General features: G+C 38.4%; 1 protein-coding gene across 1 annotated transcript; it reads right to left on the reverse strand.

The window, feature by feature from the left end:
• Nucleotides 1-10: 10 nt before the first annotated feature.
• LOC141445021 (uncharacterized) lies at nt 11-10,963 on the reverse strand. Its single transcript, XM_074110794.1, has 2 exons — nt 8,990-10,963; nt 11-408 (listed from the first exon to the last, which is right to left on the reverse strand). The coding sequence occupies exons 1-2, from the start codon at nt 9,329-9,331 to the stop codon at nt 403-405; spliced, it is 348 nt and encodes a 115-aa protein (XP_073966895.1). The 5' UTR covers nt 9,332-10,963; the 3' UTR covers nt 11-402.
• Nucleotides 10,964-15,548: the final 4,585 nt, after the last annotated feature.

The following is a 15,548-nucleotide window of genomic DNA, read 5'->3' on the forward strand; positions in this document are numbered from 1 at the left end:
TGGACCGTCCTATGAGAAAATGTGCAGGAGTTAATGGGTAAAGGTCATTAGGATCGTCTGAAATTGGAGTAAGAGGCCTCGAATTGAGGATTGCTTCAATTTGAATCAGCAGCGTAGACATCTCTTCGTAAGTCATGTGAGTTTGATCTAGAATACGCCTGAGATGATGCTTAATTGATTTAATTAAACTTTCCCATAATCCCCCATAGTGTGGCGTGTAGGCGGGGATGAATGAAAATTGTATACCTAAACCTGAAATGTCTGATGATGTAGATTGGTCTAAAACTTGAGATAACTCATTGAATGTACCCTTGAATGTTGTGGCGTTATCTGAAAATATTGTTTGAGGTTTACCACGGCGAGCAATGAACCTGGTAAGGGCAGCAATGTAGGCCTCTTTGGTCAAATCTGTAACAAGCTCAAGGTGCACTGCTTTTGTTGCAAGACATACAAATGCACATATATAAGATTTAATTAAAGTACTGCCTCTACCTTTTCGGTTGGATATCATAACTGGCCCGGCATAGTCAACCCCTGTGTTAAGAAACGGAAATTCCAATTGCACTCGCTCCTTGGGTAAATTTCCCATAATAGGCTGTATAGTTTTGCCCTTGAATCTGCAGCATTTGATGCAATTATGCACTGTAGCCTTGGCTAAATTTCTACCGCCAATAGCCCAATATTTGTGTCGAACAGTGGCTAAGAGAAGCTGTGGACCACAATGCATAAATGTTTTGTGATACATTTGAAATATGAGCCTACATAAGTTGTGTTTACTACTGAGCAACACTGGATGCTTGACGTTAAAATCGTAGTCAGAGTTGCTCAGTCTTCCCCCGACACGAATGAGCAAATCACTGTCCAGAAATGGTGACAGCGAGAGGAGCCCGGTTTTACGAGGCAATTGCTCATTTGATGAAAGAACAATTAGTTCCGCGGGAAATGAATCTTGCTGTGCTCTACGCAAAAGAAAAGTGGCAGCTAATTCAAGTTCTTGAAGGGAAAGATTGCCTGTTTGCTTAGCTGCTTCTTTTTTGCAGTTGTTTATATATCTGAATATGAATGCCATGACTCTATTAAGTTTTGTGAAACTCGATGAATTTTGAATGAGATTTGAAAATATGTTGACATCATTTTGAATTTTAGTGACCAATAAGGATTGGTCCATCACTTCTGGCAGATTAATGTTGGATTCCTGGTTAGGATCTTTCGGCCACAGTGATGAATCTAACAGCAAATATTCTGGGCCCGACCACCACAAAGAACAATTGCATAATTGGTCAGCACTAAGACCACGCGATACAAGATCCGCTGGATTTTCTTTGGACGGGACATAGCGCCAAAGATGATTTGCAGTGAGTTCTTGAATTTCGCTTACCCGATGACGCACAAAGGTTTTTAAGTGAAGAGGTGAAGTAGCGATCCAACCTAAAGTGATAGTGGAATCCGCCCAAAATACACAGTTGGAAAATTTTAAGGTGAGTGATGAGATGACCTTTGAATAGAGTTTCGCTCCCAATAACGCTCCACTCAGCTCCAAACGCGGAATAGTAATTTGTGGTTTGAGTGGAGCTACTTTGCTTTTAGAAGCTAAGAGACGGACACTGACTGATCCATCTGTATTTACACTGCGTACATACACGCAAGCACCGTAAGCTCTCTCACTTGCGTCTGTGAATGTGTGTATTGTGACGTCGACAGGATCGTGTGTTTTAACGCACCTTGGTATAGTTAGAAAGTTTAAGTGTTGTAGAGTGTTGGCAAAATGAAGCCATTGCTCTTGAATTGAATGTGGAACCTCGTCGTCCCATGTGCATTTGCTTAACCACAACTGCTGCATAATAATTTTCGCCTCTACAATGCATGGTGAAACAAGACCAAGAGGATCAAAAACCTGCGCAATTGTGGAAAGTATCGTGCGCTTGTTAATTTTATTTTGTGCATTGACATGAATTGAAAATGTCAGTGTGTCTGAGTTGCATTTCCAATTCAGCCCTAATGTTTTGGATGACTCTTCAGCACTGAGGCTGACGGAATCTGAATAGCTGTAGTCGTCACAAATAGCATGCAATATGTCTCGATTATTTGAGTGCCATTTCCTGAGATTAAATTTGGCAGCTTGCAAGCTTTGCGTGACATTTTTACAGAGTGAAATGGTTCCGTCGACTGTATCTCTGCCAGACAAAAAATCATCGACGTAAAAATCGTGACATATTGCATGCTTTACGTCAGCATCAACTGCATCGTATCCCAACTGAGTGAGGCATCTTGTGGCTAAATACGGTGCTGAGGCTGTGCCGTAAGTTATTGTTTTGAGAGTGTATTGATTTATTGAATGTGAAGGATTTGGTCTCCATAGAATTTTTTGTAGAGCAGTTTGTGACTCTACAACTTGAATTTGGCGGTACATTTTCTCAATATCCGCTGTAACTACAAACCGATGTTGACGAAACCGCAATAAAATAGACAATAGATCGTCCTGGATAGTAGGCCCTACCATTTGAATGCTGTTGAATGATCTGCCTGACGTAGTGGTAGAAGACCCGTTGAATACAACTCGGAGTTTAGTTGTCGTACTAGACTCCCTGAGTACCCCATGATGGGGCAGAAAGCATGAAATAGTTTCCTCGCTGGCGTTGCTCTTACACATATGACCTAACTCTTCGTACTCGCTAAGAAACTCTACGTAGAGATTTTTTAAGATAGGGTTCTTGTCTAACCTTCTCTCTACTGACAAAAATGTAGCCAAAGCACGCTGATAAGAGTCTCCCAATACGTCAGGCGAATCCTTCAACGGCAAAGACACAACGAAGCGGCCGTCAGAGTTGCGAGTTGTAGTTTTCACGAAGTGATCTTCGCAGGCTCGCTCTTCCTGGGTCATTCGATGCTTAGGAGCAACTGTATCCAACTCCCAGAATCGAGAAATATCTACTTGAATGTCTGCACTGCTTTGAGTAAACATACAGACAGCTGAATTTTGTTTGAGCTGACTTATGGCTCCTGAAACCAGCCACCCGAACTTGGTTTCAAATAATGTGGGTTGATTTTTCCCTAATGAAATGCGATTTGTACCTAGCACGTTCCAAAATATTTCAGCTCCAACTAATATTTCAATTCGTGCAGGTGTATTGAATTTAGGATCCGCTAACTGGATTCCTGTAGGTAATTTTATGTTATGTGTGTGTATATGAATAGATGGTATAGCTGTAGTGATGTTAGAAAGAACGCAACAGTCAATGTCCAACTTAAAGCTGCCATCGAATGAATGAATTTGTATGGAGCATGCCTGAGAGCTTTCTGATGAATGACTGTTTATGCCAGTTACCTTAGAGTTGGACGATCGAGTGCGTAATTGTAGTTTATTGCATAAATCTTGCGTGATAAAATTTGTTGTGCTTCCGTTATCTAAGAGAATACGTGCAGTCTGCAGATTCCCTTTGCTATCAGCGACCTTTATTAGAGCTGTCGACAGTAGCACATAATTGGGGTTATTATTATTGATTGACTCTTTTGTCACCATGGCCAGATTGTGAGGTATTTCAGTTTGTTCATTTGCTTGGGCGGGTTCTATGTGAATTAAAGTGTTGTGCTTTTTATTACAATATTTGCAATTTGAAAGCCGACATTGACTATCAATATGGCCATGACAGAGACAATTGAGACAAACTTTGAACAATTTTGCCTTTTGAACTCTTGTATTTACTGGAAGTTTCCTGAATGAAGAACAATTGTATAAATGATGATCTTTTTTGCATAACGGACATTGATTTGTATAAGACTTTTTGAATTTGTGCTCAGCATAACCAGAAGCCACAAAGCTCTTAGGTTTTGACTGATGAAAAGATGATGTAGACTGCTGAGTACCAATTTTATTAAGTTTTTTATTTTCTAAACTTTCCAAAAAATCTGCTCTTTGTAAAAGAAATGACTTGAATGACTCTAGAGTAGCGACGGTGGTTTCCGAGTTTCTGCGCTCCTCCCACTCTCTACTAGTCGCAGCGTCTAACTTATTTGACATCATATGTATAACAAGAGTATCCCAGTTATCCGTGGGTTGTCCCAAGGAATGAAGAGCACGCAAGTTCTTGTTAGTGGCGTCAAGAATGTTACGTAAAGCCTGACTTGACTCCCTTTGAATTGGTTCAACATTGAACAATGCATTGACGTGATGCGTCACTAACAACTTTTCATTATCAAACCTGTCAGAAAGCAGCTGCCACGCGATGGGATAGTTGTCGTTTGTTAAATCTAAACTCTGTATGATGAGTGCAGCGCTACCTTTAAGCGAAGCTCGTAGGTAATGAAATTGTTAGAAATATTAAAAAGTAATATTGTCTATGGTTTTTTCAAATATTGATGACAGTGTCGGTCAAGTAAAAAAAATGACTATCGTGTTTTCTTTTGCTCATGTCTCTTGATAATATGTTTAATTTATTGTGTTTTTATCTTTTAATTATATTCTGCTAATACTACTGCGTGTGTGCATGATTTATTTACCTACTATATCAGGTTATGGGTTACTCAGCAACGAAAATGCAGAATGTCTAAAGAGAGCGGCGACTGTTCAACTTCAGTCATCAGCGGTAACACAAGTATTTCAAACATTGGAACAATGAGTAATTCGCTGACTATCGAAAAACTCGACGGTAATTCAAATTATTCAACATGGAAGTTTCAAATGGAGATGTACCTTATAGATGCAGAATTGTGGGAGTACACGAGTGTTACCCCTGCACATTCAGATGCAGAAGGTAAGAAAAGAGATCAAAGAGCGAGAGCAAAAATTTGCCTGATGATCAAACCACATTGTCTGGTTCATGTGAAGAAAGTCACTACAGCTAAGCAGGCATGGGAAGCCTTACAGGCTGCTTTTGAAGACAAAGGTTTGAACAATCGATGTAGACTTCTATCAAGGCTAGTGAGCTACAAACTGGAACAATTCTCTACAGTGAGAGATTATGTCACAGCGGTAATGACAACGTCTCAGGAGCTGTCAGACCTTGGAAAAGAGGTAGACGATGAGCTGATGGCTGCTTTACTGCTTCAAGGGCTAACCCCTGATTTCCAGCCGATGAGACTAGCGATAGAAAACAGTAACATTACCCTTACTACAGATTACGTAAAGACAAAACTTTTCCAAATGGAAGACACATTTTCAGCGCCAAGTTCAAGCGGAACTTTGACGACTTCGGCACTGCTATCGAAGCAAAAAGGCAAGAGCAAGCCGAAGATTAAGAAGAAAATAAAGTGTTACATTTGTGATGGTCTGCACAAGGCATATGAATGTCCGAATAAACCAAAGAAGCAGAAAGAAGAGTTTAATGCTTTTGCATTTGGCATAGCTGGAGACCATGAAGAAGAATGGGTCTTGGACTCGGGAGCATCCAGACATATGACAGGCAGAAGACAGTTGTTTAAAGACTATAAGGGTATAGAACGTATCACTGTAACTTGTGCAAATGGTGACAAGGTATATGGAGAAGGAAAAGGTACGGTACAGTGCGAGTCAACAGGGATGACTGTCAGCAATGTCATGTATGTACCAAAGTTATCAGCTAACTTGATGAGTGTGAGTGCTATTGCTGAAAAAGGGTATGTAATAGTATTTTCTCCTAAGCAGTGCGAGATATTTAAAAGAGATGAATGCAAAATTAGTGGGAAAGCAATCATCAAAGGTGGAGTAGACAGAGGTGTATACAAATTAAACCAGTGTTGTTTACAGAATGCTGCACTCACGTCGACAGCGGAAAGCAGTGAGCTCGACCTGTGGCATCGCAGAATGGGACACCTAGGTATACGTAACCTCCTTCTACTGAAAAACAAAATGGCGACAGGGGTAAGTTTTCCCAAATCTACCTCAACATTTGAATGTGTATCCTGTTTGATGGGAAAGCAAACCAAACTTCCATCAAAGAAGAGTGGTGCAACACGAGCAACAGAGGTGTTAGGTTTAATCCACTCTGATGTTTGTGGACCAATGAATGTCACTTCATTTAGTAAATGTCAATATTTTCTTACGTTTATTGACGATTTTACGCGAAAAACATTTGTATATTTTTTAAAACAAAAAAGTGAAGTTTTTGGAAAGTTTAAAGAATTCAAAGCACTTGTTGAGACGCAAACGGGGAAGAAAATAAAGGCATTAAGAAGTGACAATGGAAAAGAGTTTGTTAATAAACAAATGGATGATTTCCTGAAAGAAAATGGTATTCAGCACCAAGTTACAGTGGAATACACACCGGAACAAAATGGAGTCGCAGAACGAGCTAATCGTACAATCTGTGAGAAGAGCAGATCGATGCTTCAAGAATCAGGACTAGAAAAGCATTTTTGGGCAGAAGCCGTCCATCATGCAGTCTATCTGAAGAATAGATCACCGACTATTGCAGTCAGAGATAAGACCCCAGAAGAAGCATGGACAGGAAAGAAATGTGACCTGAAGAATATCAAAGTTTTCGGATGCAGAGCTTTTATGCACATCCCAGATCAAAAGCGGACCAAATGGGATCCAAAAAGCAAGGAGTTAGTGCACACAGGTTTTTGGGACAATGCCAAAGCTTATAGACTATTAAACCCAAGAACTGGTCAGGTGTTTAAAGCCAAAGATGTGGTATTTTTTGAAGGGCAAAAATACCAATCCGAGAAACAAGTATCAGTCACGGAAGAAGTGCCTGTCACTATTCAACACGAGGAGCATGAGGTTCAACCACTACCCAGACAGGAAGAAGTCCAGTCACCTCACGTGGAGAATGACACGAGGGAGGAAGTTCAATCACCTCGAGTGGAGATTGAAATGAGGGAAGAAGCTCAGCTGCCTCAAATGGAAAACGAAGAAGAAGAAGTCATTCTTGAGTCAAATGATCAAGTTCAGTGTCAACCACTTGAAAGACTTGACTATGAATCTGAAATAGATAACTTCATATCAGCTGACGAAGAAGAAAATGAAGAGCCTGAAACTGAAAGAAGGTATCCTTTAAGAGAAAGAAAACCTAAGCAGTTTCCAGACCACATCTTATACAATGCAACTGAATCGGAGAAGGAACCGACTACAGTTCAAGAAGCTTTGACTAGACGAGATGCTGATAAATGGAAAGTCGCAATTCAGGAGGAGTTAGATGCCCTCAAGAAAAACCAAACGTGGACCCTTGTGAAGCCCCCGAAGAAGTGCAACGTCGTTGATTCTAAATGGTTATTTAGAATCAAAGAAGAGGCGGGAAATAAGCAAAGGTACAAGGCACGACTGGTGGCTCGAGGCTTCAGCCAAAGGTGGGGTATCGACTATTATGAGACTTTTGCGCCAGTTGTCCGTCATAGCTCTCTGAGAACCTTAATAGCGTTGGCCAGCAGGATCAATTTAAAAATTGATCAAATGGACGTGAAGACCGCTTTCCTAAATGGAGATCTACAGGAAACAGTCTTTATGAAGCAACCTGAAGGTTTTGAAGACAAGTCAAGAAAGGATTATGTGTGTCAGCTCAATCGTTCTCTCTATGGGCTGAAACAAGCTCCACGAGCATGGAACAGCAAATTAGATTGTGAGTTGAAAAAACTTCAATTTAGACAGTCTAAAAACGAGCCGTGTGTCTACATAAGGTCTAAAGAGTCTAAGGTCACAATAATAGCAGTTTATGTAGATGATCTACTAATCTTTTGGAATAATGAAAACGAGCTTAAGATTGTGAAGAAAGACCTTATGTCAAAATTTGAGATGAAGGATCTTGGTAAGGCAGACCTTATATTAGGAATGCAGATCACTCAAACGAAGGACGAGATCAAAATTGACCAAGAACGGTATATAGAGAAACTCCTTAGGACTTTTCAAATGGAGAATTGTAAAACAGTTGCCACACCGGCAGTCCCTGGTTCTCACCTAGAGAAATTGGCGAATGGACTGGAACCAGACAAAAGAATTCCATATCAAAATTTGATTGGATCCCTGATGTACCTTGCAGTGTGCACTAGACCCGATATTATGCACATGGTAAGCTTCTTGAGTCAGTTTAACAACTGTTACACGGAAGAAATTTGGACAGCAGCCAAAAGAGTGCTACGGTATTTGAAAGGAACCAAAAGCTATGGAATAGTATATTCTCGAAACATAACGTCTAAAATGTTTCAAGGGTATGTTGATGCTAGTCATGGTGGCAAGGAAGACGATAGGAAGTCTTGGACTGGTTATGTCTTCTTAGCTCAAGGAGGAGCTATATGTTGGCAAAGCAGTAAGCAGAAGACCATCGCTTTATCAACTGCAGAAGCAGAATACGTGGCTATGTCGGAAGCTGCAAGAGAGGCTGTATTTCTGAGGAGATTTACAGCAGAATTGACAGCGACAGAGGAAACATGTGTGAACATCCTCAGTGATAGTCAGTCGGCAATAGCCATTGCGCAAAACCCAGTACATCACCAACGTACTAAGCATATAGACATTCGCTACCACTTTGTAAGGGAAGCAATTGTAAATAAACAGATAGCTGTTAATTACATTGAGACGAGTCGTATGGTGGCTGATGCACTAACCAAACCTTTGGTGAAAGGGAAGTTTGGATGGTGTGCAAATGCAATGGGTGTGAGAGCATAAGAGACAAAAGAGAATGTAAAGTATTTGAAAATAAGGAGGAGTGTTAGAAATATTAAAAAGTAATATTGTCTATGGTATTTTCAAATATTGATGACAGTGTCGGTCAAGTAAAAAAAATGACTATCGTGTTTTCTTTTGCTCATGTCTCTTGATAATATGTTTAATTTATTGTGTTTTTATCTTTTAATTATATTCTGCTAATACTACTGCGTGTGTGCATGATTTATTTACCTACTATATCAGAAATTTATTCACAGGATTGATTGAATCGTTGTTATGAATGATTGAGAGATAAGTATCTCGGAAAGCCAGCCAGTTATGATAACCGCCCTCGAATCGAGGCAATTCAATTTTTGGCAAATTAACAAAATTTTGATTGTGTGTCTTGACAACTGTTGCCGCAGAGCTTACCTCAGATGCATTGTCACCGGAGTTACGCCTCGTATTTTTGTGTATTAAGACGTGTGCTGAGGACATGCTGGCGTAGTAGACATCTTCGAAAAGCTTGCGCTCCTCTCCGATGCCTCCGTCGCCCGCAGTCCCAGGTTCTGACTGCATTTCGATGTCAGTCTGTAATGCATCAAATTCATCGAATATAGGCACCATCTTATCATAGCGTAGCTGAAGTTCGGCAACTTGCAATTCGCTAAGCTGAGGTTCTGCTTCAAAGCGTTCTAAAAAGTTTTGAAAAGCTGTAAGTTTGCCCTTAATTGCACCACGTTTGTATTTCATCTTTTTAAGGTCTTGCTCCATTTTGTTAAAGCAAACAAGATCAATTTAATTAATGTGAAATTAAAGTCGCCTGTTAAAAAGATGAAATATGTTTATGTGTTTTTGCTATTAATTTGCTCAGGCGCTTAAGGCACGCAGTGAATGAAGCTGACCGGCCGGCCGCCGCTGCGCGCCGCCTCGGATAGAAATTGCAAACTCAGCTGTATGTTAATCTGCGAATGCAATAAATAACACGGTTATTATGATTCTTGCTTTAGTTGATGATGTTTGTTCAATGAATTGTGATTGTTACTTAAAACTAAACTGATAGTGCAAATGTAATTTCTTATTAGGTACTTATATTTAGGTACTTGTTTCAATAGTGTGATTGTAATTAAAGGAAATAATAACTTGTATAGTAATGGATGTTAATTGACTGTGTACTGTTGTACTAGTAATGTGTTTGATACCAAAAATAACGATTTATAGGTACTTACTAGACTTAGGTACCTGTATTATGATTTATCTGTGTTTATATTGTGTAATGTGTTGAAAATAATATCTGTGAAATGTAGTAATTGTGTTATTGGCTTTGTGATGTGAATGTTAAGTGAATATGGTATTATGGTAAGTAATTAGAGAGGTTATTCTAATTACACACTGAGAACTATGCTACTAATCAAAACATACGAATGATTATCTAGCTACTGATTAATCTGTGCAATGAAAAATAACTTTATTATGATTTTAAATGAATGCGTAATGAATTTTTAGGCTGTCATATAATGCCTAAATAGGTAATGAATGCTATGTAATTTATTAATGAAAATGGGAATAATGGATGAATGATGGAAAGCGAAGCAAGTACGAAATGCCAAATGAGATTAAGGAATTTAGGAACGGTCTCACTGTCCTTTGTCCTGTTTTCCCGATGTAACTGCTTCTTTGTCTTGCTGCAACTGATTAGCTTGAATCTTCTTTCTTGTATGAATTTGCTCACTCCCTGAATATGATCAAAACTTGAACGGCTGACGTAACTGACTGCTGGTCACGTCGTTGACTATTTAATAGTGCTTGCTGGCGTTGTTCACCCGTCGGTCGCTGAATATCCTGACTGCTGGGACGCGATACGATGAGTGTCAGCTCTTGACTTGCACGTAGTTGGATGATGCCGGCGCTGATCTGAATAACGGCTGAACTGATGTAAGCCTGGTGGAGTAGCTCGACTTTTTCCGACCTTACAATCTTCTTCCAATTGGAGGTTCGTATAGGACCATGTAAAATCCCTAAACTTGTGTCTTCTAGTTTCTTCGGGATGCGGTCTTCAATAAAAAGCGGACTGTAGATTTTTGCTGGTATAATTCGGAATTAAATTGTAAGAACGTTACAGTCGTTATGAATTTGAGAATTCAGAAGGTAACAAGAATGATAAGTAAATTTCATACAAAACTTGCAATGTTGCTATATAGAAAAATATCAACACAAACACTCCATTTAACGCAATTGAAGAAAAATGAGTTTTATATTGATTGTAATTGATTAAAACATTTATTTATAATTATTAGACTAACTACATTTAAGTAGCTTTTATATAGATGATTTTGTATATACTTTTAATAATGAAAAATTAAATAAGAATTTAGGATAAAAAATTAACTAATTTTTTAACGATTCTTAACAGGGTCCCTTAGTTACAAAACTATCCCGTGGAAATATAGGGATAAAAAGTAGCGTATGTGTTATTCCAGACGTCTGGCTACCTACATACCAAATTTCATGCTCTAAGCCCGCGGTTGTTATTTCGAGATTTTATCCCTATCCCGTGGAATATCGAAATAAAAAGTAGCCTATGTGTTATTCCAGAGGTCCAGCTACCTACACACTAAATTTCATTGCTCAAAGCCCAGCGGTTGTTTATTTCAAGATTTTATCCCTAGGTATCCCGTGGGAATATCGGGTCAAAAAGTCACCTTTGTTTTATTCCAGACGTCCAACTACCCTACATACCAAATTTCATGACACTAAGCCTAGCGGTGTTATTTCGAGATTTTATCCCTATCCCGTCGGAATATCGGGATAAAAAGTATCCTATGTTTTTAATCCAGGTTATAAACTAACTTTCCGCCAAATTTCATCCAAATCCGTCCAGCGTTTAAGCGTGAAAAAGTAACAACATACTCACTCACTCCACAAACTTTCACATTTATAATATTAGTAGGATATGCAGTCACTGCAGGTCACAGGCTATCGGAATGAGCCCAGTGCGGATTGGGAACTACACACACCATCGAATTTCTATTCCTTTGCTTTGCTAGGTAACTTAAAAAGTTATTCGCTCAATTATGTACAGTCGCATCAGATATTTCGGAGCGACCAAGGTGGTCAAAAACACATGCACATGCACTCTATTTTTTAATATCAGAGTTCATGTTTCGATATTTTTGATCACCTTGGCCGTTCCGAAATATCTGATGGCGACTGTACAGCGACGTGAAAATACAATGACTTCATGAACAAGTTAAATAATTTCCTTCAATTTTAATTAGATCTCACAATTGTAATTGCTAAAGTCAAGGCTAAACACTAAAAGTCGCTATTACTCAGTTATTATTTGACTAAATTATAAATTCCTAGGAAATCCTAGGAGAATGTTGGGAATTCCGAGATCAGTAAAATTTTAATGTTTCGGGAGAAACAAGAGTACTAATACTAACAAGCTGCGGAGACTGGTGAATTTGTGACGTTTTCAGTGAATTATTTTAATTAATTTGAGGGTAGGGTGGTCGCGCGTCTGGGCGCCGCCCGCCCGCACCCGCGGCACGTCGCCCGCTGCGTCTCAAAAAGTATTAACTTTTATTTGTGACTTCGTTTCTTGTTTTTAACAACCGTGAAATGTATGAAAAATGCATTGTCTGGGATTTATTTCCCAGTATTAAACACTTTTAGTGCGGATAGCATTGTGGTAGTGACCCTGACTATGATGTTCTGGGTTAGAATTCCAGTAACAGCAGACAGTTGTGTGATGTATATGAACGTTTGTAATCGTGCCATGGATGGATGTTTATTCACTGCCTTTAAGCGGCAATTACATTGAGTCGTTCGCCGCATGCTGCTTGCGGCAACCGCAAAAGTGTAAAGAACACGGTAGACGGCCGCATTCGGCGAGCGACAGCTGCCACCGCCTTAATATGGCCGCCGCAGTAGAAGGACAGACTAATGTAAAGGCGATGGTCGTTCGCCGAAGTAGTTTGAAATAAGTTCGGCGACCGCATTAGGTGAACGACGCAGTGTAATTGCCGCTATAGACACCATAGTACCTACAAGTTTTGCTTAGTTTGGCACTTATAGGTGAAGTGGTGTGTTACTTCGTGACATTGATATGATTGTGGGACTACGAATAAATAATAAATCAGGAAGCGCGAGAAGTGGAAAGTGATCCCTGGACATTTTAATTTTGCATTGTTCCTGCACCACTTCATAACACACGTTGGCATGATAATTTAGAGCTGTTCACAATCAAAAGTGCGAAAATTTGACGTGAGCTCACTAAACTTGCAAAATAAATGTCAGTCAAAATTAAATGACGCGCATGCGCACCTTAGCGCAGGACACGGTTAGGACACGGTATGCATGCTTATAGCGCAGTTACAATTCCTGACTTATTATTTGTTCGTAGGTGTGGGATTGTATTTTTTTTTACAAACGCAAACGCAAACTCTAAAACTGTAAATATTTCAGGATTTATTTCAGAGCCATGGTGTAGAACCTTTTAGGTTAGGTTAGATTACTTTTATAAAAATCCTGAAATATTTACAGTTTCAGAAATTTCAACAGTTGCGAAATGAAAAGTTGCGAAATTAATCAGGTTTCCAAACGTTAGTTGTGAACTATTTTTCTCTAACAAATAATTGCTATAATATTTTTCTTTTCTACACAGAAACAAATGAGTCTCATGGAACATTAAAACCCAGCCACGCACAACACTCGTACGACAGCAGCAGACGAGTTCCAAATGTAGGCATACACAACCAGTTTCATTCCTCCAGCTATGGAATAGTATTATTTCAAAATAAATTGAAATATCTTCGGCTTCGGTACGATGTGACTAGAAATGTTACTCATTTTTACAGACAGACACCTTGCCAAGAAATGGAAATCAATCATGGTTACGTAATATAATAGTAGATTTTATACTAAAACTAATGTTTTGAAGTGGAAATACTCCTATTCAATTCAACGGCGAGAAAATTAAAAAATAAATTATATTATAATAGCACTATTTAACTTTACGTATTTTATCTCCCTAAAAAAACATGTTTCAAGGCATTAAAGAGCATTTTTTAAACAGTGAAAGTTTTGCCATATGATTAACTTTAATTTAATTAAAAAATTCGGCACTTTTTACGGCCCAGAGATTGACCGTTGTGTTTTATTTCAGCTACACTTAATTTTAGAGCATGTGATGTGAAAAATATTATATTACCTACTAAATCCGTATCTAATACGTGATAAATCTACCTTAGCAACAAACTTCAAAGAATTAATTTTCGGATTTGGGATTTTGAAACATAGTATAACCTAAGATCTCCCATTCTTTTAACATTGTTTTTGAACTTAACTTCAAAACATCAAAAATGAAGTAAAATAAAATAACATTCGTTTGAAATTAGCACGGCGCACGAGAATTAACTTCAACCATTTTCCTGACTCTACATTTTTTTATTTCAGACAATGTAACTAAGAGGTCCATAATTATTAATTTACGAAACTTATTAACTCAGGAACAATAAAGAAATAAAAGATAAAATACTTATAAAAAAAAGAAACTTACCTAAGGTAACTAAAATATAAATTATACTACAATCCGTGAGCTCTTAGAAAAACCTTCGGGTTTCGGGGGAAATCGGAAGGATTCGTTAGTAGAAAATGACAATTGTCTTTTTGACTTAGTAGCAATCCATCACGCGAAGAGTGCACTCGTTGTGTTTTCATTGATTTATATAGAGCAGTTAAAACCACCACTTACATATTTATTTATTTAGTTTGTTATTTTTCGGAAATTGATTTCCATGGCGAGTCAACTTAAACAGGGTATTTCTGTAAATAGCCAATCACGGGAAATTGTTTATAATGTATATAAATATTTTGTAAAGAAGCTGAAAGTTTAAGAAAAGTGTTGATCGTAAATATTTTAATAAGGTTCAAGACCGAGTTATAGAAGCAACGGGGATTTCGAAAAGTACATTAAAAAAATATTAAACGAAAGCAGACCAAAAAATAGTTATTTTTAAAAATATTTTTTTTCTTTCTATTTAGCGTCATGTTTGTCTTGTCTTTGTTCCATTGTTGTTGATTGTGATGTTTTTATGGCGTTAAATAAATGTATTTTCTTTCTTTCTTTCTTTATATTTTTCAGCACGTGGTCTGCCGCCAGCACGATTGAAGATTCATTCTCATTGATCAAAGACTTGTCACATAATCGACAGCTATCCATTCTACACTCAAATCGAATCTCAAGCTACACTCATAACCTGAATGATTTCAAAGTAACTTTCAATAAACCTGGCCGCGAAAATACAAGGCCCTCTAGATTTGTAACAGTAATTTAGCAAAAGTCAGGGATCCGAAACGAATTGTGGAAGAGTATAAGGCATAAGTTAATTACACTAATGAACAAGGGAAGAAGGTGCGCTCAAAAAAATCCACCCCAAGATCACTCCAAATTCTTTAGTACGACGTTCAGCGCGGTTCATTAGCGCCTAGAGATTCAGGGAGGCTCACATACACGGGAAATTTCCGATACCTAAACATTTCCGGTGACGTATCACATTAAGGTCATGGAACTAATAATAAGAGGAATAGAGGTGTTACGATAGCTAAAACCACGAGGGGCCGTATGGTTAAAAATCCATATACATACTTATTTACCCCTTTGCCGTATTATATTTTGCCGTATGCTCGTTAAAAATATATAGTTCAGGGAATTCTTGAAGAATCAACGAGATAGTTCAGCTAATACGGCAGCTGTCATTAATAGGTATACTGGGTATACAGCAGTATACCAATTTTAGCAGCAAAAAGCAATTTTTCATTTCATTATGAGAAGGTAGGTAATCACATAAATTACTGAGCATGGCAATATAGCAACCAAAATTAAATTTCTATGAATTCTTCGGCATCCTGTGTACGTCGATTTCAAAAAGTAACATTGTCTCGTAGTTAAAAATATTTGAAAAAGTACCGCGTGCCACAAACATTA

Source organism: Choristoneura fumiferana, unplaced genomic scaffold (assembly GCF_025370935.1).
Source record: "Choristoneura fumiferana unplaced genomic scaffold, NRCan_CFum_1 Sck3bRy_144;HRSCAF=332_pilon, whole genome shotgun sequence".
NCBI classification, from domain to species: Eukaryota; Metazoa; Arthropoda; class Insecta; order Lepidoptera; family Tortricidae; genus Choristoneura; species Choristoneura fumiferana.